A 26,550-nucleotide genomic window follows, 5' to 3' on the forward strand; every position below is an offset into this window, starting at 1 on the left:
AGACACCGTCTTCTCCAGGACCCTGCCATGAGTGCTTCCTTATGGCCAAAGGAGATAGCGCTCTGGCCAGGCAAAGGGCTCTGGGCTGGGACAGAGACCCAAGTTAATGTTTGGCTTTGCCACAATGTGCTGTATGACTTTGGGCAATTGTTTACCATCTCCAGGCCTTGAAAAAGGGCAAGGATGGACCTCGATAAGCTAATGTCTCGTCTAGTTTGAAAAGTCTGATCCTGAAGATCCCATTGCTTTCCTGTTTCCCACCCAGTCCTTTGCTTGGCCACCACCTACAGCCTGTGCAGCGAAGGAGAACTGCTTGTACACATTTTGCTAGGTCCTCTCTCCTTCCCCATCATAACTGAATGGAAAAGGAGAGAGTTGGGGCTATTCTGAGTGAGTGCTTTTAGTGCTAGTAGCTACCAAGCTTTGAAATGTGCATCACTATTAGGCCCACTTCCTGAAAACAGATTTCTTTTAAGGAAAAAATGTATCAGTAAACTCTTAGCATACAGAATTTTTATTTCATCTGCCCCTGGGGCAAGAATGGCAATCCCTAGGCAGAATTCCTTCAACAAATATTAGTGAGCATCTTCTGTGTGCAGGGATTCGGCAGAGAGGAGTAGGACATGGTCACTGTTCTCAGCACAGAACCAAGGACTGAGAATCCTTCCCCAAAGAGAAGGGACCCTGACACCTTGGCAGGGGACAAATGAGGGGAGATGGGGTGGCCCTTTTGATTCCAGAACCCACTTAGCTGATTATCTGGGAATCCTCGAGAAGGTCTGGAACAGTTCCTGACCAGGGCAGGGTAGAGCTCAGTTCTATCCTGTCCCTAAGATCTGATCTCCTGGTCCCTTTTGCTGTTCTGTCCAGCCAAAAGTAAAGAAGCCCCCTGGCCACCTTGGGCTGAGATTACTTCCCCAGGTCACATCAGCTCCCCCCAGAAGTCAAAGGACCTTGCGAGCAAACCAGGGTATCCAAGCCCCCAGACTGCAGTCATAGTTCCTGCCCCAGGGGCTGTGCTTAAGACAGGGGCTTACTGCAGGGCCCTGAGCCCATCGAGATGGGGTCTGCTCCCATTGGGGCTGTGGCAGGCTGGAGTGTGGTGGGTACTCTGCTCGCACAGCCGGGCCAGGGCTAAAGGCACACAGTCCCCGCCTCCTTAGAAACTCACAGCCCAACCTCCCTTTACCCCCACATTTGCAAGCACTCTGGGAATGCAGCAGGGCCCCCTCCCTCCCTGGTGCTATCCCTGCACCTGCGAGGTCTCTGTCACACACCACCTTCCTGAGACGCCCGGAGAGAGAATTGAGCAGAAGAGCTTCAGCATCCAAAACTCCACAACCCTGAAAGCCGCCAAAGCAGAACATTTGGGTGAACGGGGACCCCTTCTAGGCCGGCCTGTTGGTGCTGCCGGGCGCTCCCTGTCCACTCGGCTGACAAAAAGCCTTAGGACGGTACCCAGTTCCCGAGATTTCTGGTCAGAGATGGCAGACTCAGCTCCGGGCTGGGGAGCAGAGGGTACCAGGCTCGCCCGGCTTTTTGGAAAAGCCGGTCGGTAGGGTCCAAGGACCTAGGTAGTAGACGCAGGGAGCCGACGTCCGCATTCCAAAAGGGCGCCCCTTGGACGCGGAGGCTGGCATCGTGAAGTGCAGGGAGTTCTGGAAGTGCTTCGGCTTCGACAGTCCCCGCATGGGCCCCTCCCGCTCCTCTGAGCGTCTAAGGGCCATAGCGGCCCTTCTCCACCACCGCCCTCAACAACCCTCGCGGAGCGGGTTACCGCCTGCCCGAGCCAGCACGCATGAAGCGCGCCGCGCACGCTCCTGAATCAGCGGCGGCCCCGCCCCTCGCCCGCCTTGGCCCGCCCCTTTCACCCTCCCGGGCGGGACTAAGCTCGGCTTCCGCCGGAAGTCCGGCGTCCAGCCGAAAATCAGGCCCTGGAGCTGGGGGTCCTGGGTTCTGCGGCTGCCACATCCAGCGCGCAGCTCTACCCTTGTCTCCGGCGCCCCAACTTAGGTTTTTCACACCCACACCTTACGAGGTCCTAGGCCTCACGCCATCTCCCACAATCTAATTCCATCTGCAAATTAGCGCAGAACCTGAAGCCAGAAAAGGAACCTATTTCTGGCCTCACTTCCCACACTGTCCTGCGCGTCCGCCCGGGCCCCCACCGCCCGGACCATGGCCCAGAAGCCGAAGGTGGACCCCCACGTCGGGCGGCTGGGATATCTGCAGGCGCTGGTCACGGAATTCCAGGAGACGAAGAGCCAAGGTGAGAGTGACAGGGTTAACGGCAGGGGTCGGGCCGCGACCACCGCCCCGGACTGGTGTCCAGTGTCTATTTTCCGCTACAGACGCCAAGGAGCAAGTACTGGCCAACCTCGCCAACTTCGCCTATGATCCCGGCAACTACCAGTATCTGCGGCAGCTGCAGGTCCTTGATTTATTCCTCGATTCGCTGTCAGAGGAGAATGAAACCCTGGTGGAGTTTGCTATTGGTAAGGATGGGGCCCAGATGCATGCTGGGCTGTGGTGAGGTAAATAAATTAGAAGTGTCTTTAGGAAAGAGATCTCCTAGGCACTCAGCTGCGAAGGCAGACCTTCGCAGTGTCTGTGCCACCCCCGCGTTTCACACACTGTCCAGGTCACAGCCAGCTTGAGTCGGGTCTGGAACTCACAGCCGGGACTCCCTCCTGTTCAGAGATGAGATCATACCTAAGGGATTGAAGCCACTTGAAGGGGGAAAAAAACTTAAGAGTGCTCTTTTTAAACATCTTTATTTTATCGTTTCAATAGCCAGAGAAGTAGAGGTGACTGGGAAGGGCTTACAGCTCTGTAGTTTTTATGGGCTAAAACCTGTGGAATTATTCACTGCACAGATACTTCTGGGACATGCCCTGTGTGATCAAGATACTGTTACAAATGAGGGACAGATGGCAAACATAGTTGGAGAAAGGTTTCTGCCCTCAAGGAACTTATATTCAGATGGTAAGCAAACAAAAAATGGAGGCTCTAAGGGAATGAACAGGGGTGATAAGATAGAGCAATAGGGAGGTGGGGACTACTGTTTTCACCGTCATGGGAAGGCATTCCTGGCAGAGGTAAAGCATGGGCACAATTGTGGTGAGTGAAGTAGGGGTACAAAGTGAGGTTAGAGAAATCAACAGCACAGAATTTATGGGGGCTTAGATCTAGGCCCCGGGAGAGTTTGGAGTGTATTCTGAGAGCAAACAAAAGCTCTTTTTTCAGCATGAATATTTTTTTAAAAATAACGTTTCTCTACACAGTGGAAGAAATCTTATCTACAGAGGGAAAGAACCCTTTAATAATGATTCCATTATCATCTAATACCCAGTTATGCAAATTTCTCAAGTAATGTCCCAAAATAACTTTTTTTCGGTTGGTTTGTATTAACCTAGATCCATGCGTTTAAACTCGTTATGTTCCTTAGATCTCAATCTCGCTCTCTTTTTAAGTAAACTTTGTATTTTAGAGCAGTTTTAGAAAAATTGCAAAGATAATAGAGTTGCCATGTGTTACACCCAGTTTCTCTATTGTTAATATCTTCCATTATTATGGTACATTTGTTACAATTGACAAGCCAGTACTAATACATTATTATTAACTAAAGTCCATATTTTATTCACATTTCCTTGTTTTTTCCTAATTCCTTTTACTGTTCTAGGATCCTCTCCAAGATACTACATTAGAGTTAGTTGTCATGTTTCCATAGGCTCCTTTGGACTGAGCCAGTTTCTTAGCTGTTCCCTTTTTATGATGACCTTGACAGTCTTCGGGAGTACTGGTCACATATTTTGTAGTTGAGATTTGTCTGACGCTTCTTGCATAAGACTGGGCTATTGGTTTTGGGTAGGATGACCACAGAGGGAAAGTGCCATTTCGAATTCCATCATACTGAGGGTACTACTGTCAACACGACTTATCACTGTTGATGATGACCTTGATCACCTGGCTCGAGGTGGTGTTTGTCAGGTTTCTCCACTGTAAAGTTACTTCCCAGCCCCCTTTTCCATATTGTGCTCTTCAGAAGGGAGTCACTATATAAATTATCTTGTATCTTCCTTAATCATTCATAGACTCTGTTTTCATAATTGTTAAAGGATCCGGACCAGTTCTACAGAAGAGTTTGCCTTCTGGACTGGCTGATTGCCTCTTCCTGGTGTCATTTAGTTTGTTCCTCTATTCTCTTTATTTCCTGAGTCCTAGAAATTACTTTGAAAGCCTTGAGAGAATCAAGTAACACTTTCCCACCCCCCCCCCCGAATACATCATAGTAAGTGGGTTGAAATTTTTGAAAGACCATCCAGGTTTGCCCCTAATGTTTATGGTAATCAGGGTCAAAGTGCAAATGGTGCACCCTTTTTCTTGCCATGGCAGGGCCCACATCCACGTATGCAGACATCCTGACTCTGTTCACACCCCACCAACACCTGCCCATGACCCCTCCTTGGACTTAGGAGTGAACAGTGGAGTTCATACCTGGAAATCAAGATCCAGCAAAGAGGCCCATGAGGCTGTGGGAGCAGGTTCAGGGAGAAGGGAGGTGGCCTTTGGCTGGGCTCCTTGGATTCGTCAACCTGTGGAGTGGGCCAGAGTGCAGCCCTCTAATGTTGGGTCAGAGCTAGGAGCCCTGGTCACCCAGGTCTAAGAGTGGTGTTAGCTCATGTCTCTGCCTCTTTGAAAGATTTGTATCCTAAATACATATTCTAAAAAATTGGTCACTTTAATATTTTCTGCAGTATAAGTCCTCCATCCTCTCTGTTACTCTGCTTCATAGCTTCTGCCATCTTAATGAGGACAGTGGCCCCTGCAGAAGCTTGTGGCTAAACCTCCACCTAGGGTGACAGAGTTCCTCCGCCTCAAGGTTTTGACTCTGAAGAAAACTTGTCTGAAAGGAGCAGTCATGCAGGAGCAGCTTTTACAGGGCCAGGAAGCACCCGGTTCCTGGCCCACTGAGCTGGGAGCTGTTTGGGGAGACCTGGGCCTGGCCTGGGCTCTTGCTGGCCTGGGCAGCTTCTCAGAGTGAGTGACCACGCTCTGGACCAGGAGTCCACAATCCCTGCTTCTCCACTTCTTACCCAGTTCTTGTGGAGGAGTCCTGTCCCTTCTCTGAGCCTCATTTTGTCCCCTGGGCTTCGCCTACCTCACAGGACTGTGTCCGGAGCCTAAGTGTGTGCATGTGTCCATGTCTGTGTGAAGGCACACTGTCCGGAATTATTGTATCATTATCACCAGTATTACTGTTCGCAGCTACTTTTTCCTCCTCATTTTTTTCTTTGTCCTCCTCCCCACCAGAGCAAGGTCCCCAGTCCCAAGAGCAATAGTTCTCTCAGCATTGAATTCTGCCATGGGATCGTCTTCAGATTAAATTTCTCTTGTATTGATTGTGCATAACTTCAAAGGAGCATCCCAGGGGTATGTAGAGGTGTATTTTGTTACTCCTGTCATTTCCTTTTCTCTTAATGTCTCTGGTGCTAAATGGGAAACACTATCAGTGCTTATTCTGTTGCTGGCAGGCCCTGTGCTGCACTTTGTAACTTAGAGTCTTTCATCCCTGGTGGCAGGCCTGAGATTGTGGTCTCCGCCAGGTCAGAGCCCAGCCTGGCTTATCTCTGTTATGTCCCGAATGCTCAGGCCTTTTGGTCTGGGGAAGAGGATGAGGATGGCAGGGGATGGAAGGGCTCCAAAGGTACAGAGTCCTGGCCACAACTTGGTGTTGCAGCCCTTAGTGGGGCTGGTTCTGGAGTAACTGGCAGAGAGGAGAGCTGGGTTAGATTGCCCTTGGGCACGGCTCACAGAACCAAAATCCATGTCTGTTTGTTGACAAGGAACATAATGAGTTTGGTAAGAGCTGGGCTTGGCATCAGGCAGGCTTAGGTTCAAGTCCTTGCTCCCCCACTTAGCTCTGGGTGTGTGATTTCCCTTCTCCCCTAATCAGGTGGGGCAGTATCAGTTCCTGCCACACGGAGCTGTTGAGAGAATTAAATAAGATAAAAAGCAGCTGCAGGTTCCCCAGGCCTCCACCCAAGAACCTGTATCTGGGGCCCCTTTGAGGATAAACAGAGATGAGATGGGGCGGAATAACATTATATCAAGGAATCATATCTGCTTGCGGGGTTCTTTCCTTCTGGAAAAGCATCACTGAATGATAGGAAAAGGTATATGAAAGTCAATCCTTGGCTGCCCAGTGAGTGTCCAGGTAACATCAGGTGAAGTGAGCTTGGCTGTGATGTGTACACAGACCTTCAGCCTCCCAACTACAGAACTGATGCTTTTGTCCTTAGTAGGACTTGTGATAATAGCGCTGTGGAGCACTCTCTTCCTGTGCTGTCACCTTTTACCCTGAGACTGCACTTAAAGTAGGTGTGCTCATAGTATCTATTTTCTAGTAAGGATTCTGAGGCTTAGGAAGGGCCAGTGGGTTGGTCAAAGGTTGAAAGACCTAAACCAAGGCTGTCAAATTCTAGAAGCTGCTCTTTTGACCACTTTCCTGCCCTGAAAGGAGTTCCTAATTCCTCGGGTTATGCACTGGTTAATGCAGGCCAGGGTCAGAATGCAGACTTCCCGCCATCTGTCCTTGCAACTCACCCCAAGTGCAGGCATTTTCCATGGTGGTTCTGATGCATTCATCTGTGAGGTAAGACCTCTTGTCAAGCGGCTCTGCCTCCTCTCTGAGGGCCGAAAGCCTGGTCTTCCTCAGCTTTGGTTTGGCTGCAATTATTCCTGTCAGTTGTGGCAGCAGGCCTGAAAGCTGTGGCAGTCACTCGCCAGTGGAGAATTGGTGTCCTGGGTCACTGTCTATTGGGGGGGTCACCCTTTGTGACCCCTCAAGCACCCTGGTCAGTATAGCTGCAGCTCTAAGAGGAATCTGGTTACAGCAGTTGCAGTAACATGCAGTGCTTTTCAAATCTCAGACCTTCCCCTTTCATGGCGTTTCCTTTTGTAGATTTGCCCATTTAGAACAATTTTAGAACTATTTTGTTTACCCTTTGGTTGTGGTCGTGGCTTCTTTTTCTCCCCTCAGGGTCAAGGGCTGTGGTTTGGGAGCTGTTAGGATAAAAGCTACCTTTCCGGGATGCCTCTCACATGGGCACTGTGCCTGCTGTTCACCCGCACATGCCCACCGTTTTCCAGCACTGCCTGCAGGATCTCTGAGTATGTCACCAGCTGCAAGGCAGGTAGTACTAAGCTCCTTTTACACAGAGGAAACAACACCTCCGTGAGTTGGGGCTGTTGCCCGAGGCTCCCACTGTTAGTGATCCCTGAAGCCAGGAGTTTACTCATTCTTCCTGGATCCAAATTCCATGCCCAGGGGACCCAGCTGTCAGAGCCAGGGCTTAGGCTCCAGGAAGTCTTTTTCCCTTGTTCTGTGTTTCCACCATACTTTGCCACCTGCACAGTCTCCGAGAGGCGGTTCTGGTGGGAAGTCATCCCTGCTACAACTGGCAGTACTCATGGCCTGGAGCCACATTTGATGGGGGGCGTCTAAGAGGAACTGCCCCCAGGAGATGGCTCTGTCCGGCCAGAGCTGCCCTTGTTTGAGATGGGGAAGGGAAGTGGGTTAATTTGGGGGAACCAGGTATAAAGCAAGGGTCCCATTAAATACATGAATGAGTAAAAGAATTCAGATGTTGTGCCCAAAATGAAAACTCTGGCAGCCTTTGGCATTAATTTGAAAGTGTCCAAAGCACACTGGTTGACTCTTAGTTCTCCTATATGTTGTGTGTACATATACCTGCACCTTCCCAGGTGCTGTATGGAGATATAAAGGAACCAAGAGAGAATTCTCGGCTCCTGTGAAAACTGGTTGATTCCTAGGGTTTCACAGAATACTTTGGCAGTTTTGTTACTTAAAACAGGATTCAAGTGAGTGGCCTCCCAGAATTCAGGTTAAATCGCTTTCCTGTTCTTTATCCTGCAATACATGTAGTTGCCACCAGATGGCGGTGGCGCTCAGATTAAGACTGGTAGATTAACCCTCAGCGGCCTCTCTTTGGAAATCAGTATTTAGTAAAATTGAAGACAGGCACACCCATGACCCAGCAGTTATGTTCATAGGGCTGGGGCACTTGCACATCCAGACACATATGCAAAAATGTCACTAGCAGCATTGTCTGTAACAATCCCAAACTGGAAACAGTTAACACTAGAATGGATACCGACACTGTGGGATAGTCATACTACTTAACAAGGTGCGTCAACGGTCTACAGCAATGTGCCGTAAGCTTACAAATATACTGTTAAGTAAATGATGCTGTGCACCAAAACTTACAATATTATGGAAATTATACTTGTTTTAAAAGATCATTAAAATTAAAAAAAATAAAACACCAATGCAAGACATAATAATACATACAATGTGAGTCCATTTCTATAAAACCAAAACAGACAGAACTGAATTATAGTGTTTAGGGATGATGTGTAGTAAAAGTATTTATTAAAGATTTAAAGTGTCCTGCTTATTAATTTAAAGTTATTTTATTAAATTATTGCAAGTCAGGAAGGTGTTGCCCTCTGAGAGGAGGAGAGAATTGGATCAGGAAGGGATGAGCAGAGGCTTTTGGATTCCTGGCAGTGTTTTAGTTCTTGACCTCATGCTGGTTACGTGGGCATTTGCTTTCTCGTTGTTAACCTCTCCTGTCTGTGTCAACCTTTTTCTGTATGTGTGAGCTGCAGTATGGTCCTGGGCTAGCCTCGGACTGTTTTAAACAAGTGCATGCTTGGTCCACATCTGTAAGGCCAGGGGGAGCCTTAATCAGTTTATTTCATTATCTCGCCCATTTTACTGAGGAAGAAACCAAGGGTTAGAGGTTGAATGCTGCTCTGGACACCTACGTTCTCAGTAGCAGTGCTGGGATTCCAACTAGATTTGCCTGTCACAGAGCCTTTGCACCATCCTCCATACCCTGGGGCTCCCCTGCACTTCCTCTCACTGACCAGTTAGGCTGCTGGTGTCATACATCTTTCTGCTTGGAAAGGAGGTGACATCGAGATTCTCATCCTGCCTCTTCCTTCCCCACTAGCTCACCTGGACCAGGGCAGCCCCCACCATCCCTCTGTGACTTGCAGAGACCAGGTCTGTCCATTTCCTCTTAGTTCTTGGCACAAGCAAGGTGTGCATTTATGTGTATATGTGTATTAGTAATTTATGTGAATACGTGACTGATTAATGTGATACAGAATTCAAAAGGATATGAGGGGATGGCAACTCCCTTTGTAGCCTCTTTTGGAGGCAACCATTGTTACTAGTTTCTTGTTTATCATCCCAGAGATACTCTTTTGTTTGGCAATGTTTTAAATTGCAGCATGATCAACACCGTGAAATGCCCATATCCTGTGTCAGTTTGATGCATTTTTAAATTCATTAAGGTGTATGTACATCTATGTAACCAGTTAAATCAAGATACAGAATGTCTCCATCTCCCTCGTCCCAGATGGGGCCCTCATGCCTGCCCCCTGTCAGTCAGCCCTTCCCCTCCTCCACCCTGGGCTAGTCAGGACTATAACCACTATCCCCAGAGGTTAGTTTTGCCTATGCTTGAACTTCATGTAAATGGAGTCATATAGAATGTACTCATCTTGTTTCTTTCATTCAACATAATGTTTCTGAGGTTCATCCAAACTGTTACAGTATCATTAGTTCATGTCTTCTTATGAGTATGCCACATATTCATATACACAAATATGTGTATATTTATATGTATACTTTTTTGCATGTTCTACACATGTGGTAATATACTCTAAATTCTGTTGTTTTTTTTTAACTTAGTATCTTATCTTAGCATACCTGCTGCAACATACACTTTTCTCCCTTAAAGGGCTGTCCCTTTCTTTGTAAATGCTGCATGATCCCCATGGCACGGAGGGGACTGCTGTTAGCCAACCCCTTAGAGAGGGACATGAGGTTGTTTCCATTTTGCTCTCATGAGCAGTGCTGCAGTGGATAACCTTATTTGTGTATTATTTTTCACTTGTGGCAGTATACCAGTAGGATAAATTTCTAGAGGTGAAATATAGATCAGAAGTACGAAAAGCCATGATATTTTTTCTTTGGTTTAATTTGATGTTTTTTATTATATGAAACATTCATCAGTTTAAGTCAAAACTATATTACAAGGTATTTTCAGAGAAGTCTCACTTCTATTCCTGTCACTTCCACCCTGTTTCCCCTCAGAAACCAGCAAATGTGAACATATGCATTATATATTCTGTGCTTCCCCACTTCTTACACATAATGGTAACTTTCTCTATATACTGTTCTGTCACTCAACTTGAAATTTCAGAAAGAATCATTTTCAAGATACTAAAGTAAAACCCAAGAACAAATAGTCCCAATTGAAGGTTTTGACCTGGGATGGGCTGCTCTCTCCAAGCTTGCCCTGCCCCCGGCACCAGGCTAAACACTTGTCAGCATGATCTCATTAATCCATGGGACAGTCCTTAGAACTGCCTGTCCCTCCCAGCACCAGTGTCCTACTTGCTGTGTGATCCGAGGTGACCTACTTGACCTTTCTCAGCCTCCAGGTTTGTCAGACTGCACTTGGGCTTTTCTCTTTTGCCCCTCCCCAAGGGTATCCGTAGTTCCCTGCATCTAGAAGGGCCCTGCTTTTTACCTCTTGTTCACTTTCTGCCTGTCTTGTCTGGTTTGTCTAAGACATGTTCATCAGCCAGTCAGAACTTGTTCTCTTTTGTTTGGCCACCATGTTTTAAATTGCAGCATGATCAACATACCGTGAAATGCCCATATCCTAAGTGTCAGTTTGATGCATTTTTAAAATTCATTAAGGTGTATGTACATCTATGTAACCAGTTAAATCAAGATACAGAATGTCTCCATCTCCCTCGTCCCAGATGGGGCCCTCATGCCTGCCCCCTGTCAGTCAGCCCTTCCCGTCCTCCATCCCGGGCTAGTCAGGACTATAACCACTATCCCCAGAGGTTAGTTTTGCCTATGCTTGAACTTCATGTAAATGGAGTCATATAGAATGTACTCATCTTGTTTCTTTCACTCGACATAATGTTTCTGAGGTTCATCCAAACTGTTACAGTATCATTAGTTCATGTCTTCTTATGAACATGCCACAGTTTGTTCATCCATTCACCTGTTGATGGAGATTTGAGCTGTTTCTAGTTTGGAGCCTTTATGAATAAAGCTGTTGTGACTGTTTTTATACAAGTCTTCTTTTATATATATATATATATATATATATATATATATATATATACACACACATACATACTTTTCTCAGATCAATTTGGGTAGGAGTAGAGTTGCTGAGTCATAGGGTATGACTTTATTAGAAGCTGCCAAGTGTTTTCCAAAATGATTATGCCATGTTACACTCCTCACCACCAGCATAGGAGAGTTCTAGTAGCTCCTCTCCCCACCAACAGTTAATGCTACCGTCTTTTTTGTTTTAGCCATGATGGTGGGTGTATTGTGGCATTTTATTGTGGTTTCAATTTTCATTTCTCTTTTATTGTGTTGTTCATCGTTGATTGATGTGCAGGACTTTTTTTTAATATCCTGGATATGAGTCCTCTATGAGATACATATTCTGTGAATATTTTTTTCTCTTTTCCTTTTTATCTTTTTAATGGTGTCATTTGGTGAATTGTTCTGAGTAAAAATCAGCTTTAAAAAAGGAATATCTTTTTCTTCATTACAAAAATAACATCTTATCAAGGAGGGAAACTTGGAAAATAAAGAAAATAAAAATGACCCATTATCCTACTACATAAACAGTCATTGTTAATGTGGTGTGTTTCCAGCTTGTCTTTTTTTTTAATATATCTGTTCATTTAACAGTCATTTGTTGAGCATCTGCTCTATGCGAGGGTAAGGCTACAGAATGAGACAAGACAGAGTCCCCATTCTCAACGGAATCTGTAGCTTAGTGGGCCAACAGCCAAGAAAACATGTTGACAAAAAACTCTTAGGTATGAAGAAAAGCAATGAAGATGATGAAGGGAACTTTTTTTTCTCCTTAGCATCTTCCCTCATGAAAATTCTTTGAAAACATGATTTTTAAGAACTATGTAATTTTCTATCACACAGATGTAGCGTGCTCTTATTTAACCAGCTTTCTGTTGGGCGTTACTTCAGAACTTGCGGGTTGTGTGTCTCCCTTTTCCTATGGCCCTCTTAGTTCTTCCAGGCAAGTTCACGGGTGGACTCGGGGTTGGGAGGGGGGGGCGGCTCAAAGCATCCATGTCCCTGGCTTCTCGCGGCTCCTCTGGCTCCATCTGGCTGCCTTGGGTGCTTGCACTCTGCCTCGTCGCGCCCTGAAGCCCTCTCTTTACAGGTGTTCTCCCCTCTTTTCACCTCTTGAGGGTCGCTGCCAGCCAGGCAGAGGGCTTCAAGGATTCCCTGCCATTGGCACCCAGGCAGCTGGTGAGGCAGACATGTGATCCGCCCTTGGAGGCTTCCCAGGCCCGCACGCTGGGAGCAGGTGTGGCCAGCTGGCTGGAGGCCTCCTGCCCCCCCGTGCTCCAGCAGATGCTATCTGGTTATCCCCTGGCCTGGGTGACAGAGTCCCACCCAGGCACACCTGGGTGTGATGATGACTCACTAGCCAGAGAGTGACTCAGCTTCATCTTATCACACTTAGAGCAGAGATAAATCCCAGCGCCCACCCCCACTGAGTCCACAGTGTGCGTTGGAAGCTGGTTCAGTGCCCTCTGCCCAGAAGAGATCATGCAGACAGATGCGCCTGAGAGGCCAGAGGCCTGCCGGAGCATTTACACCTGTTCCTGCTCCTGGCTGAGCCCGGCGTCTTCCCGTGGCAGAACTCCTTGTGGCTTCTGGAGAGGCGCCCTTTTTCGTGGGAGCAGCAAAGGACTCCTCGTCTTCTGGGACTCTGGGAAAGTTTCTCAGCAGCCTAAGCTGCTTCCACTAAAATGGAGGTGATAGTTAGTAACACTGTGAGGTTCGGTCACGTGTCCAGTGAGTATCCACAATTTCAGGCGCCTGGTATACGGAGGCACACTAGAGAGCACGGCCCCGCCCTGCCTAATGGCGCCCAGTAACAGGGCTGTCTACAGGATGACCCCAGGGTGTGCTACGGGTTCCACGGGGGTGAACTGGCAGGGGAGGCTTCTGAGTGTCCCATACGGAGCAGCCTCTCCTTCAGAGTGCCTTGTCTCCCTCCTTGTGACGCCAGGAGTGCCACTTCGCCCCTTCCCTCCCTCAGATGTGCTCGGTGATCCCAGAACTGAAGTCCAAGGTGGGCAGGACCTCAGGGCGCCGGCCTCTCCAACCCTTCAGCCCTCTGCCGTTCAGCCCTTTTCCCCTGCTCGCTGCCTTACTATCCTTCCAACAAATACCTGTGGGGCATCTCTTGAGCTAAGGCTCCCAGAACGTGGTGGGAATAAGACAGCCGCGGAGGGCTTGGTCCCTGGCCAGGTACCAGGTACCTTCTAGTGTGACCCTGCGGGTGTGAGCGCGAAAAGTCCGGTTAGATTTCTCAGAGTTGTAAGCATACGAAGTAAATGCAACGGCGGTGGGAGTGCCCTGGATGCGGGGAAGCGGCTGGTGGGATACCCCGGGGAAGCCTCCCCGGCAAGCCAGCAGTGACGTGCTAGCTGGCAGCAAGAGAATGGCTGCGTGTGAAGCTCTGGGGCCAAAATGTCCCCAGACAGCGGTGGGCTGAGGTTGGTGACCGCTGTGAGTGACCGGGAAAGGGAGAAGGACCAGAACGGACAGTGCCGGGCCGCAGAGACCACGGAAGGGAGTCTGGGTTTTGTACCAGATGCAGTGGGAAGTCCCTGGAGGCTGAGCAACCTTTACAAACGTTTCCCTGTAGCAGGGCTCAAACAGACCCAGGTACTGCTAGGGAGGGGGCGGCAGTGCCAGGCCTGGGCAGACTCCTGCCCCCAGGAGCAGGAAGAGGAGTGTCCCTGGGAAGGTTTCCTCCTCGGGCACCTTCCCCAGCAGGACGTGCTGCACTGTTGAGTTAGGATTGGAGGATGGGGGAAAGCCTTCTTCTTGTTGGTAGAGAAGTAGGAGAGGTGGGCGGGCTGTGGCCCCTGATTGGACAGCCAGGACTGGTCTGCCATGTTATGCAAATAAGCTGGGAGCCCTGCCTGTGCAGAGCGCCATGATGGCAGGAAGCTCAGTGAGCACTCGCGGGAGTCAGCGTCGGCCTCGAATGCCGTGCTGTGCAGTGGCCCCCAAGGCAAGGTAGCATCCATCCCCTGAGCCCAAAGGTCACAAAATCAAGGGGGCAGTGTTCATAAGCCTGATGTGAGAGAATGGGGGCACCAGCCGTACCACCTGAGCAGTGGGCTCTTGATCCACAATCTTGGCCCCTTACCCAGCCTAACCCACTGCACCTCAGCCCTGGTAACAGTGCTAAGAACATGCTGCTGAAATGCTCTAACCCCTTCGTAAATTATACCGCATCCATAAAATGGTACACTGCATACCCATTAAATGATGGCACGATTGTAGATTTATTGGCATGAAAAGATGCTCATAATACATTGCTAAATGAAAAGGCTGGCTTACAAAACAGTGAGGAAAGTCACATTTTAAATTTTTATATGTATTCCATATTTAAAATTCTGGAATGTTAAACACATTAAGATGTCTAGATAGTAGGATTAAGGTGGTTTATATTTTGGCTTCTAATATTTTTAATGGCCTTATTGAGATATAATTGACACAATGGATTGCACATATTTAAAGGGTGCAGTTTGGTAAGTTTAGATATTAATACACCCATGAAACCATCACCTTACCTGGGTCTTAAATTCTAAATTGATGATGTATTGTGGGTTTTGTTTTTGTTTTTTACTTTAGAAAAGGGAAAGTATATTAACCCTTGACCTGGCTGAACTGAGGGAAAGGGATTGGTGCCCACCATCAGAAGTGGCAGGTGATTGCAGGCGGGGCTGTCAGGAACCTTGAAAGGGAGGGCTGGAGACCAGAGTGGACTTCTTCGCGTCCTTTGTCTCTGGGCCACCTTCTCATAGGCCTGGGTCCGTCCTCGAGACTCAGTGGACAGAAAGGAGCTGGGAGGGGGAGGTGGGAGGAGGCCTGGGACGGAGGCATCCAGACTCCTTGCTCTTCCCCAGGAGGCCTCTGCAACCTGTGCCCAGACAAGGCCAACAAGGAGCACATCCTGCAGACAGGGGGCATCCCGCTCATCATCAACTGCCTGTCCAGTCCCAATGAGGAGACCGTGCTGTCTGCTGTCACCACGATCATGCACCTGACCTCACCAGGCCCCGGCTCCCACCCCGAGCTGACCGCTAGGCCTGTGGTCCAGTGCATGCTGCGCTTCTCTCTCTCGGCCAACACGAGACTCCGGAATCTGGCCCAGATCTTCCTGGAAGATTTCTGTTCCCCAAGCCAGGTGGCTGAAGCCCGCAGCTGGCAGGCCCATTCTGCCCTGGGTATCCCACTGCCAAGGACCGAGGCCCCAAAACAGCCCTGACTGAAGGAGACCTCAAGGCCAAGGCACCCTTGCTAGAGACAAGACCACAATCCTGGGGATGGACTCAGCATAGCCAAGCAGCATAGCTTCCACTGAGCTCCTTCTCCCCAAGTGGGGCCTTTTCAGCCGCTTTAAAGGTGAGTCTCCTGAGTGGCAGGTATTTACACTGCAGTGAAAGGCATTAGGAGATGCGTGAAGCAGGACTGAGATGTGGAGAAGGAAACCCAAGGCAGTACCCTTTTCATAGGTGAACTGCAGGTGAAGCTCCTGCCTCCTGACCTGGCCCACTGCCAGGCTTTCAGCCTCATGTAAGGAGTAGCTGGGTCCCTACATCTGAGGCTGTGCAGAAGAGGGTTCTCGGGAGCAGCAGCTGGGCCTGGGCCTTAGGGAACTGCTTGTGCTTGGAGAAATAGGAGTTATCCCAGAACAAATTTTTGGAGTAGTTTGGAGGAATAGAAATGAGAAGCCTTGTTAAAACTATCTTGGGGCTCTGGGAAGGTGACACACCCATTTCAGAGCTATGGGGGCTGGATACCTGCCCTGCAAGCTCTCCAGTCTGGGCACTGGGTGTGGTGGACACCAGCCTGGAGAACTCTATAGCCCAGGATTAACCATTTGTCCACAAAGGCTTATCTGCCAGGCACCGTGTTAGGGCTTAGAAGACAAATGATGTTAATGCAGTCATCAGGAATTAAGGCTAAGGCCAAGACACATCAGATTACAGGCACAAACCCTCGGAGCTGCGTCATCCCCCCTCGCCACTCCATGGTCTCTGCCTGAAAGCCCTGGCCCCCCTCCTCTGCCATCAAGGTTAGAGGGCGTACCTGCCCTGAGAAGCACAGCTCAGGCCCAGGATGGCTTCCAGGATGCAGGGAAGATGGGCTCAAGCGAGACCGAGGGTCAAATACTGGTATAAAGTGGGTGGCTCACAGCCCCCAGTGTACGCCCATCAGCACAGGAGAGGTGGGACTCATGGAAAGCTGGGGTCAGGAGTGACGGAGGAGGTTCTATACTCCCTTAAGGTTGACCTCTTACAGGGCAAAGGGAATGCAGAGCAAAAAAAAAAAGAGGTGAGAAAAGGTGTCTCCAGAAATGGAGCAGAGACAGCCCTGCCCAAGGGGAGCTCCCACTCCTGGGCGCCCTGTGGGGACCGGCCCCCGGCTCCTGGGTGGCCCTGTGGGGTCGGACTCCCTGCTCCAGGAAGCGCTGTGGGGACGGGGGTCCCCACACCTGGATGATGTGCGGGGACCGGCTCTCCACTCCCGGGCGGCCCCCGCTGCGCCCTCGCCCCTTGCCCACCGCCAGGTCGGGCCGCAGTGCTCCTCCGTACTGCTCGCGGGCGAGGGAACCATGGCGCTCGTCCAGCGCCGCGTGCGGCTCCCCAGGGAAGCGGCGGCGGAAGTCGCGCAGGAGGCCGGCCTCAAAGTCTGCCCGCACGCCGTCCATGTCCACCAGCACCCGCATGGGCTGTGATCGCCGCGTCGCCATCACCGGGAACGGGTGGGGCCGGGGCGGGGGATGGGGAGGGCGCAGGGGCCACATCTTCCCGAGCCGCGGAGTGGGCGGGGCAGCACCAGGGCTAATTAGTATGGAGACCTGGGTACCCGGCCCAGCTGGGCAGGAGGCCTTCGCCAGGACATGGCGTGGGATCACTTCCCTGATCCTCAATTGCGCAGCTGGCCTGTGAAGGCGCCTGCGTGCGCATTATCCCCCGTCCACTCTATAGCGGACGTCCCTGCTCACCCCAAGTACTGGGGCCGACCTTCCAAGAGCCCTAGAGGGCCGGTCCTGAACACTGCGAGGCGTTTTCAAATGAGAAGTTAGAACTCCCCAAACCTGTGGTGTACTTTCACCTCTTAAAATGCATGTGGCATGTTTTGGGGCCCATAGCAGTTCTGTCATCCCTGCCTGTCAGTAGAGGCCTTCACTCCCGAGATCCTGTAGAACTGGAGGTGCAGGAATATGCCAAACCCTGGGCCAGGGTCACCAACGCCTCGCCCAAGTCGTGGGGGATCCTGCCAGTTCAGACTGCCTTCTTTTCTTGGGCTCACACCTGTTCTCTAGAATCTAGTTATATGCATACACACCCCACCCCCAAAAAAATAATGAATATTGCTAAATTTTGTTGACTTCCCTTTTTGTAGATTTCATGCAATTTCCTGACTGCATCCAAATATGTTTACCTACAAACTATAAACTCAGATATAAGTAACCCATCTTCCTGCAGTTCCCCATCTGGGCACTGCACTACTTCCAAACCAATGTAACCCAAGCGTTAAAGGGGAGCCTGACCTCCCATTCTAAGGTGATCTAATTTTAAAACTCAAGTAGAATCCGCGATAAGCAATGGATACTTTTTCTTTTTCCCCCCTCCTTCACTAAGCTGCTAAGTCACACAAACTGGGTAATAAGTCCAAACCATCAATGAAATGCTGATTCTTTCACCATCATTCAACTTCACTTTCTAAACCCTAAGCTTTCTCACTGGAATGTTTGACACCCTTAGCAAACATGCGGACATAGAATTTCCTAAAATTTGTCTGGTAGTACAAATTACTGGCATTTTGTACTGTCCCTCCCTCACTCCCTCAGAACAGCTTAACTTTGATTAGGCACTTACCTCTTCACAAAATAAAAAACTAAAGCCAAGTTAGACACAAGTCAGAAACACCCCTTTTCCAGCATTACTGAGAGTAGTTGCTAGCCATAACTCAAGCTAGTAGGGTGAACCTGTCTTAGTAAAATTGGAAGGATCCTGTAGCCTAGCTGTTAAGTCTCCATTTTGCAAATGCTTTACGCTGTAAGGGAGGAAAACTTAACCCATTCCCACAACCTATAACTACCCGTGTTCCTCACAGAGATGTCCAGTAGTTCATATGACCGGGTGGTCACCTCAATCACAGGAAGGGCTTTAGAGGTAACCTAGCTCAAAGACCTCACTTTTTAAGTTAGGAAATTTGAGCCCCAAATGACAAGCCAAAGGAACAGAGCCAGTCAGTAGCAGCTAGACATAAAAAACAAGCCTTACATTATGACTAATGTATAATTTGGGGGGGGGGGCACAGGGAGGGCTATGCAACACAGAGAAGACAAGCAGTGATTCTACATCTTACTACGCTGATGGACAATGACTGCAATGGGGAATGTGGGGGGAACTTGGTGAAGGGGGGAGTCTAGTAAACATAATGTTCCTCATGTAATTGTAGAGTAATGATACCAAAATAAAAAATAAAAAAAGCCTTGGTAATGCTATTTGAACATTTAATATAGCATGTTGATCTAGAACTTTCTGCCTAGAACTCAAAGAGCTTTCTTATCTTCTGTCTTGAGAAGACTCAGACCCAATCCCTCTGTCCCCTTATTGCCAGGGCCCTCTGTCCTCTGGCACCCTCTTCTTTGACCATCCAATATTGAGAAACACCTTGCAGGCATGAGGACTTAAAATTTTAAATGTTACCACCCAGCACAAAGGGTAGGTGGGAGAAGAGTCTATAATATACTGGCTACTAATTATTTTGGATATCGGTTATCCATAGTATTCCTGTATTTTGTTAAGGCTATCACAGAGTTCTCATTTCTTGGCATTTTGAACTCATGCCATGACTTTAAACCTGTTCTGTTCAGTTTTCTTCAGAGAGAAGCCTATTTCTCTCTGGCCCTTCATCAATCTAATGACTCACCAAATCACTGAGCAGCAGGATTTACAGTAACAAAGAAAAAAGCAACTAAGCAGGTAGAATACTTAATCTCAAAAAAGATGACACAGGACACAGTGTTTCAAAATTGGTACATTGTTTACTTTAAGCAACAGTCCAGGATGGTGAAGTACAACACACATTTCAAAGGATGAGGATTTGTCTCAGGGTCAAGCACCCAGCCTCAGGTAACTGAAGAGCACAGCCCCCATGGGTTCATTCTTGATAAAGGCCCACTTCGTGTGGCCACCGCCCTTGCTGGCTTCACCACTTGGAATCGTCAGTTTGAATGTACACCGAAGTTTTTCTCTGCATGAGAGCAGAGGGCTCTGCTCATCAACTGGTCAAGTTACTATCTGGCTTATTTCTTAAGGTTCAAAAATAAAAGGCAGGTTTTTGCTGTGCAGGCAGCAAGGCATGAGGCGCAGGCCTCTTTATCGTTCCATATGGCACAGGGAGATGCTTTTAGCAAAGGGCACTGACAAGTTCGGGCAATACCGAGTAGGTTCGGCATAATGACAACCCTGGGTCAGGGGCCTGAAGGAGCGGTGCCTGTGGGCAGTTTACTGAGCTGTCTGATCAAGGCTTGGAAAACCAAGTAAAGCTGACAAGAAAAGGGTTTAAAACCGCAGTACAAAAGATCCTCTAACACATTTCAAACCAAATTACTTGTCCTTAAAAACACACTACTAAGTGTCACAAAGCTTTCCCTCCAGCCTACTGCTAGAAAACACTCATGCCAGGGCCTACAGACCCAGAGGAATCAGGACACATAAAGAGAAAGCTCATCTTCAAAAAGGAAAAAAGAAAAAAAACCAGCAGTACATAAAGTGCTTCTTTTTTAATGAAACAAATCCAAAGGTGTACAGTCAGGCTCAAGTTGTGCAGTTCACAAGCATGGAGAAAACAACAACGAGTTCCAGACAGTCGGAGCTAACCCAGGACAAGACTGGACTTGCCACCGGGGGGGTTTCTTCGGGATGGCACTGGGGCTGGTGCCACTGGGCTGGGCACAGGGGCAGCGGGCACGGGCTTCTCCTCACACTGCCCCAGGCTGGCCTGCAAGTCTGTGTCCACGTTTTCTAGGAAAACAGAATGAAAATAAGGCTGATGACTCTCCAGTTAAGATGAAGAGTCTTAAGACTTCGAGGATGGTTCAAAACATACCTAGAGATATAAAGAAAATAACAATCAACCATGATCTCATTCCAGAATTCACCATGGTTAATGTTTTGTCATATTTGTCCCCCGGCCTTTCTCTGTGTATGTTCTTTTCTAAACTATACAAATATATGAAAAATTGTGTATTTTAAATTAGAACATTACAGATAAAGTGTCAATCTCTGACCCCCCAATCCCCCTCCATGTGGGTCTCCTCTCCCTATTCCCAGAGGCCCTAGTACTAGTTGTGTGGACTCTTCCAGTCCATTTGTTTTATGAGAATGGCATCAACTTCCTTTTTTACACTCCTTTGGAATTATACCAAATTTTATGCACATGGTCATAATTTGCCTTATTTAATTAATTGCTTTAGAGCATTTTATTACACAGTATAGTATATTTGATACTGTTTAGTACTGTATTTACTCCCCTGACAACAAAATTTGGAACCAACCCAACCATTCCAAATAAAGCTGTAATGCGTATACCCTGGAACGTGTGCCCATGGGGACATAAGGGCTACCGTCTTCAATCTGAACAGACACTACGCATCCCCCTCCCAAAGGGCTGGGCCAAGTTCGACTCCATAAGCAGCATCAGAATATGCTCTCCTTCATTGGCACATCCACCATTTGATAACCACCTCTCTTTAAAATATGCCAAACTGGTGGGTAAAAATGTTATTTCATTCCAGTTTTATGTTACAACTCCATGATTACTAGCTGAGGGTGATTTTTTTTAACAACACACATAGCCAATTTTACCAACATTTATTAAAGAGCCTATCTTTCCCCTACTGATTTGTAATTAATCAGGCAACTCCCACTTATATTAACCAGGCATTTTCCACATTAAAAGTCTTAAGAATTAGTGTATTATTATGCAATATCCTAGATATTGCTTGATTGATTCACCAACTGGTGAAATTCCCAACAAGCATATATTCTTACCCAGGGTGTTTCCAAATGTGGAAAAGCCACTCATTCAAAGTCAAGAATGACTATAAAAGAAAGAACTCTGTTATTTTCTGTGAAAGGAAATTTCTATGAAGAATTTGATAGTTTAAGGCATATGACACTAATTTTTTTTAAATGCCAGGTCTCAGTTCAGTGTTGAACCATCAAATTAAATTCAGTTGCATAACAGCTGATGTTGGCAAAACTGGACAGCTACATACAAGAGAATGAAACTGGATTATTGTTTAACCCCATACACAAGAGTAAACTTGAAATGGATTAAAGACCTGAATATAAGTCATGAAACCATAAAACTCTTAGAAGACAACATAGGCAAACATCTCCCGAATATAAGCATGAGCAGCTTCTTCCTGAACCCGTCTCCTCGAGCAAGGAAAACAAAAGCAAAAATGAACTCATGGGACTACATCAAACTAAAAAGTTTTTGTACAGCAAAGGACACCATCAACAGAACAAAAAGGCATCCTACGGTATGGGAGAATATATTTGTAAATGACATATCCGACAAGGGGTTAACATCCAAAATATGTAAAGAACTTACACACCTCAACATCCAAAAAGCAAATAACCCGATTAACAAATGAGCAGAGGATATGAAGAGACGGTTCTCCAAAGAAGAAATTCAGACGGCCAACAGACACATGAAAAGATGCTCCACATCACTAATCATCAGGGAAATGCAAGTTAAAACCACAATGAGATATCACCTCACACCAGTGAGGATGGCCAGCATCGAAAAGGCTAAGAACAACAAATGTCAGTGAGGATGTGGAGAAAGGGGGACCCTCCTACACTGCTGGTGGGAATGTAAGCTAGTTCAACCACTGTGGAAAGCAATATGAAGGTTCCTCAAAAAACTTAAAAATAGAAATACCATTTGACCCTGGAATCCCACTTCTTGGAATATACCCAGAGAATACAACTTCTCAGATTCAAAAAGACATATGCACCCCTGTTCATTGCAGCACTTTTTACAATAGCCAAGATACGGAAGCAACCTAAGTGTCCATCTGTAAATGAATGGATAAAGATGCGGTACATAAAAAAAAAAAAAGATGTGGTACATATATACAATGGAATACTATTCAGCCATAAGAGAGAAGAAACAAATCCTACCATTTGCAACAACATGGACGGAGCTGGAGGACATTATGCTCAGTGAAATAAGCCAGGCAGAGAAAGACAAGTGCCAAATGATTTCCCTCATTTGTGGAGCATAATGATGAAGCAAAACTGAAGGAACAAAATGGCAGCAGACTCAGAGACTCCAAGAAGGAACTAGTGGTTACCAAAGGGGAGGGGTGTGGGAGGGCGGGTGGGGAGGGAGGGAGAAGGGGACTGAGGGGTATTATGTTTAGTACACATGGTGTGGGGGATCACAGGGAGAACAGTGCAGCACAGAGAAGGCACATAGTGGATCTCTGGCAACTTGCTGCACTGATGGACAGTGACTGCATTGGGGTATGGGTGGGGACTTGATAATATGGGTAAATGTAGTAACCACATTGTTTTTTCATGTGAAACCTTCATAAGAGTGTGTATCAATCATACTTTAATTAAAAATTTAAATAAATAAATAAATTCAGTTGCATATTCTAACAGCTGCCCTAGAATAATATCTCTTTCTTTCTCAAACACACACACACACACCTGAATCTGTAAGACTTGGGAGGAAAAACTACCTCAAAGTTTATATTCTCTCCCCTGGCTTAGGAGTTCCAAAACCCTGGAAACAGTGCAGCAGAAATACTGATTCTGATATATACTATGTAGTAGCTTCACAGGGACTCATACTAGACACCAATGAAAAGTTATGATTTTGAAATAATGTACTTTAAAGTTCCTCAAAGACTAAACATTAAAATTCACATTCCTGAAACCACTTGTAGGAAGTCTTGATTAGCTGACTGAAACCGAGAAGTCCGGGGGGAAGAGGTCTTAGATAAGAACCACAGCAAAATCTGAGAGACATGCTACTGCCGCTTTTAACATTTTGCTTTACCAATTTTGGGAACATTCTATAGAAGTAACTTGTGACACATAAAATGTTCTATACTAGTCAACTGCCCGTAAAAACCTAGCCTTAAATTTTCCAAAATGACAGCTCTCAGTTATCAATTAAAGCTTGGAGAGAAAGGGTCACCCTTTAGCTTCCTGCTGCTTCACTTCTGTTACCCAAGAAACAGGATCAAATGCATCAACACTAAGTACCCGACCTCCAATGACCTAGGAAAACACGTCCAGTTTACTGCACATAGAAACAAACCCCCAAAACCCACATTTTGAAACAATCCAGACGAATACAGACCTTGACCTCGGTCTGAGCCACAGCAGCAGACTCAGCGCTGCCTGGATCTAACAGTCTCTCCTGCCATCTGCACCGAGCACTGTCGAGAGCACACCAAAGGACACACGATCGCCTTGCAGCTCTCCCGTGCTAGTTTATTTCCGTGAAATGATTTTTAGATAAATCAAGCTCATTCCTACTAATATTACATTTGTCTTTCATTATAATGGAAAATGTCTTGTCTTTCACAACTACTTTACATACGAAAAAAGAAAAAAAAAGCATATATGGAGAATAACCAACAGCAGGCCTTCATTTAAACACTCGTTTGTCCAGTCAGAAATATCCCAGCCAGAAAAGATGGAGATCTGTTTGTTACTCTGTCTCATTGGTCTGCAATGAGAGAAGTACAGGAATTGAGAGTAATGCTTTAGAAACTTCTCTAAGACTTGACAGAGAAAGCTTTTGTTCACTCTAGTAATTAAAAAATGAGACTTTAAACAAAAACATCACAATATACCATAATATACATCTATATATTCCTGATTTATCATTCTTTGGCACATTAATAAGGTAACTGAACAGACAACTGTGTCAGAATAGAAAAAATGATTCTTCATTATAAGGATCAAAAAATTAGAATCACCAAGAGAATGTAGCGAACCACGTGACCTGCCTTAAGGGCAGGGACAGGCTCCTGCCCAAACTTCCCGGACCTCGCCACTTTTTCTTAAGATTTCCCAAGTTCTCCCTGAAGCCATTCTTGTGTTTAATTACCCAAAAGATGGAGGCAATTTTCCTTATATCCAAACAAAATCTCTTTTATTTACAATGAGCAGAGTAGCTTGGCTTTGAAGTCAACTTGGCAACAGGGCTGAAGTTCACCTCTACTCTACCAGACATATCATGAATTATTATGCCCCTTGTCATTTTATGACAAATGAACTAAAAGTAGCAGCAATCCAAAATACAAAATAATAAGGCGGCAAAATCGATAATCACTGAAAAAGAAAAAGAACTTGGCATACAATTCAGTGTGCTATTCACCTGAAGAATCTGTAACAACGGGTGGAGGTGGTTATTAATTATCAGCAGGACAAAGGACATATTTTGCCATAACTTCACCAGGGCTCTCACATATCCACTAGCCAAAATTAGTGAGTAAGGATTAGCTGATTATTGCTAAATAAGGTCTGACAAGGGATACATTTCAAAATATGAAAAGCAGCATAGTTGAAAAGACTAGAAAATTTTTTACCTCCAGAAGTCTTTTCAAATGGAACTAACTGGACATAAACAATAAGTAATACATCTTCAACCCAGTGAAAAATTGTCCACTGAGGAAGAACCCAGGTAATGCTCACAAAGGTCCAGAAGATTCTCTTCCCACCATGTCCACCAAGAAACACTGTTTGAGAGGGCAGAGAGGAATCTGGTTCTGAGACATTTCTGTGTCACTGGAAGACTGGCCGTCCCTAATGATAGGGAAGGCCACGAGGAAGTGGCTTCCTCCTTCTGGACTGGGGGCCTTATGACTGCTGTGTTTCAGTACATCAACTTTAACCTGATTCCCACTGCCTGACACTTGTAAGCCTCTCATACTCCTCAGCAATTATCTGGCACTTGTAAAGAGATGCCAATAGATACTTCAAAGATTTAAAACAATTAAATAAATGATTATAGCTCATTTCCACATATAATTGGTAACACGGATGCTAACTGAAAATTTACATCTGCTTCTTAGATCATCATCTACAAGATCACAGGGTTACCAATGTCTTGCTGAATAAGCAACTCAGTGTAAAATCAAACAAACTTTGTAAATTAAATGCTGTGGGCCAAGCCTGAAATGCCAGAGCCTTTGACTGAAAAGCTCTCATTAAGTAACAAATACCAACCTGATTGAAGGTATCTCCAGTTTTCCCTTCTATATCTCTAGCAGTGTTCTCACTGCTGGCTGATACCAAACATGGCCATGTTTGTTACCTTTCTAGTTTCATTTTTCTTTGCTTTCTACGCAGAGTATGCGCATATTCAGGGCCAAGCCAGGTTTCATTCCCTAGTCTTTTCCCAAAACATGATCTGAATCAAAATTCAGATCTATGCTAAAACAATTTATAGAACCATACATTTGAGTGTCAGAAGTACTCACCATGAATGTCACCTTCTCCCTGCAAAGAAAAGAAATTTAGAATTTACTTCAGATGTAACTTTGCAACAATACAGATAAAGCAACCACAGCTCAGAAAGGCTACTAGCAATTTGGAGCCAAATTGTTAAATTTCATTTTGATGCAATCAAGTTCAGGGTCAGGCTGCATTACAATAAGCAACCTTTATTCAATTTGGGACAGTGCTACACGATGTAAAAAAATGCCACAACAAAATGCCTCAGTGCCTGCCAGTAATACACCCCAACACCAAAAAACCTTAACATTTATGCTAATGACTTAATATCAATTAGCATTTTGGAGGATTTTTTAAATCAGAATAGTAAATGGGTAACTTATCTTTCCATTCTCCCCCCATCCTTTCTCCTTGTCCAGCAGTTGAAGGGCCTCTATCAAGCCCAACGCCCCTTCTCCAGGGCTCCCCACACCTGGACAGCTGATGCCTACATGTGCTCTGAGGTCCCTACTCAGGAAGACACCTTGCCAGTTTAGCAGACACACAACGTGGGCCACAGACAACTGATGGTAACGCTCATGCTGGAATTCAGCTCAAAACAACTTGGCAACATTTACCAACAACTAAAATAGCCCTTGAACTCAGAAATACCATATGAGACACCTAGGAAGTAAGTAAATCCAGAAGTTCCAAAAAGCAACAGTGAAGAACAGAACCCTAACGGTAGGAGAGATACCTGAACAGGCCAAGATCCTGTTACCTGACTTTCCTGACTGCTCTTTTCTTTATTGATCTTTCATCACCAATGTGGCCAGTCCCTTTCCTAATTACCTCTATGTAAAACTC

The 26,550-nt window shown here is 46.6% G+C and overlaps 2 protein-coding genes across 7 annotated transcripts in view; one reads left to right on the forward strand and one right to left on the reverse strand.

The window, feature by feature from the left end:
• On the forward strand, positions 1 to 26,400 carry ARMC7 (armadillo repeat containing 7). Of its 6 annotated transcripts, none has more exons than XR_005055668.2 (4): positions 1 to 2,269; positions 2,352 to 2,495; positions 15,097 to 15,595; positions 26,124 to 26,400. XR_005055668.2 is itself a non-coding variant. In XM_036997531.2 (3 exons), the coding sequence occupies exons 1-3, from the start codon at positions 2,179 to 2,181 to the stop codon at positions 26,186 to 26,188; spliced, it is 300 nt and encodes a 99-aa protein (XP_036853426.1). In that variant the 5' UTR covers positions 1 to 2,178; the 3' UTR covers positions 26,189 to 26,400. The 6 variants fall into 6 exon arrangements, 3 of the variants coding, with proteins under 3 accessions (XP_036853426.1, XP_036853425.1, XP_073092010.1); XR_005055669.2 differs by lacking the exon at positions 26,124 to 26,400 and adding an exon at positions 5,314 to 5,433 and having other exon boundaries at positions 15,097 to 15,232; XR_005055671.2 differs by lacking the exon at positions 26,124 to 26,400 and adding an exon at positions 2,877 to 2,985 and having other exon boundaries at positions 15,097 to 15,226.
• JPT1 (Jupiter microtubule associated homolog 1) overlaps positions 19,980 to 26,550 on the reverse strand; it is a 17,564-nt gene continuing 10,993 nt past the window's right edge. The window contains exons 4-5 of the mRNA XM_036997532.2: positions 25,731 to 25,749; positions 19,980 to 20,235 (exon numbers count right to left, since the gene is read on the reverse strand). Of these exons, the coding sequence (XP_036853427.1) occupies positions 20,087 to 20,235; positions 25,731 to 25,749 (168 nt within the window). The 3' untranslated portion in view covers positions 19,980 to 20,086. The remainder of the gene's footprint in view (positions 20,236 to 25,730; positions 25,750 to 26,550) is intronic.

The sequence above is a fragment of the Manis javanica genome, chromosome 4 (genome assembly GCF_040802235.1).
Source record: "Manis javanica isolate MJ-LG chromosome 4, MJ_LKY, whole genome shotgun sequence".
Classification (NCBI taxonomy): Eukaryota; Metazoa; Chordata; class Mammalia; order Pholidota; family Manidae; genus Manis; species Manis javanica.

What these genes read in the sequence shown, in the direction of transcription:
- ARMC7 (XM_036997530.2), top strand. Translation starts at nt 2,179, where the DNA reads ATGGCCCAGAAGCCGAAGGTGGACCCCCACGTCGGGCGGCTGGGATAT. An exon ending in CCAGGAGACGAAGAGCCAAG is followed by an intron (nt 2,270 to 2,351) that starts GTGAGAGTGACA and finishes TTTCCGCTACAG; the next exon opens with ACGCCAAGGAGCAAGTACTG. An exon ending in CCTGGTGGAGTTTGCTATTG is followed by an intron (nt 2,496 to 15,096) that starts GTAAGGATGGGG and finishes GCTCTTCCCCAG; the next exon opens with GAGGCCTCTGCAACCTGTGC.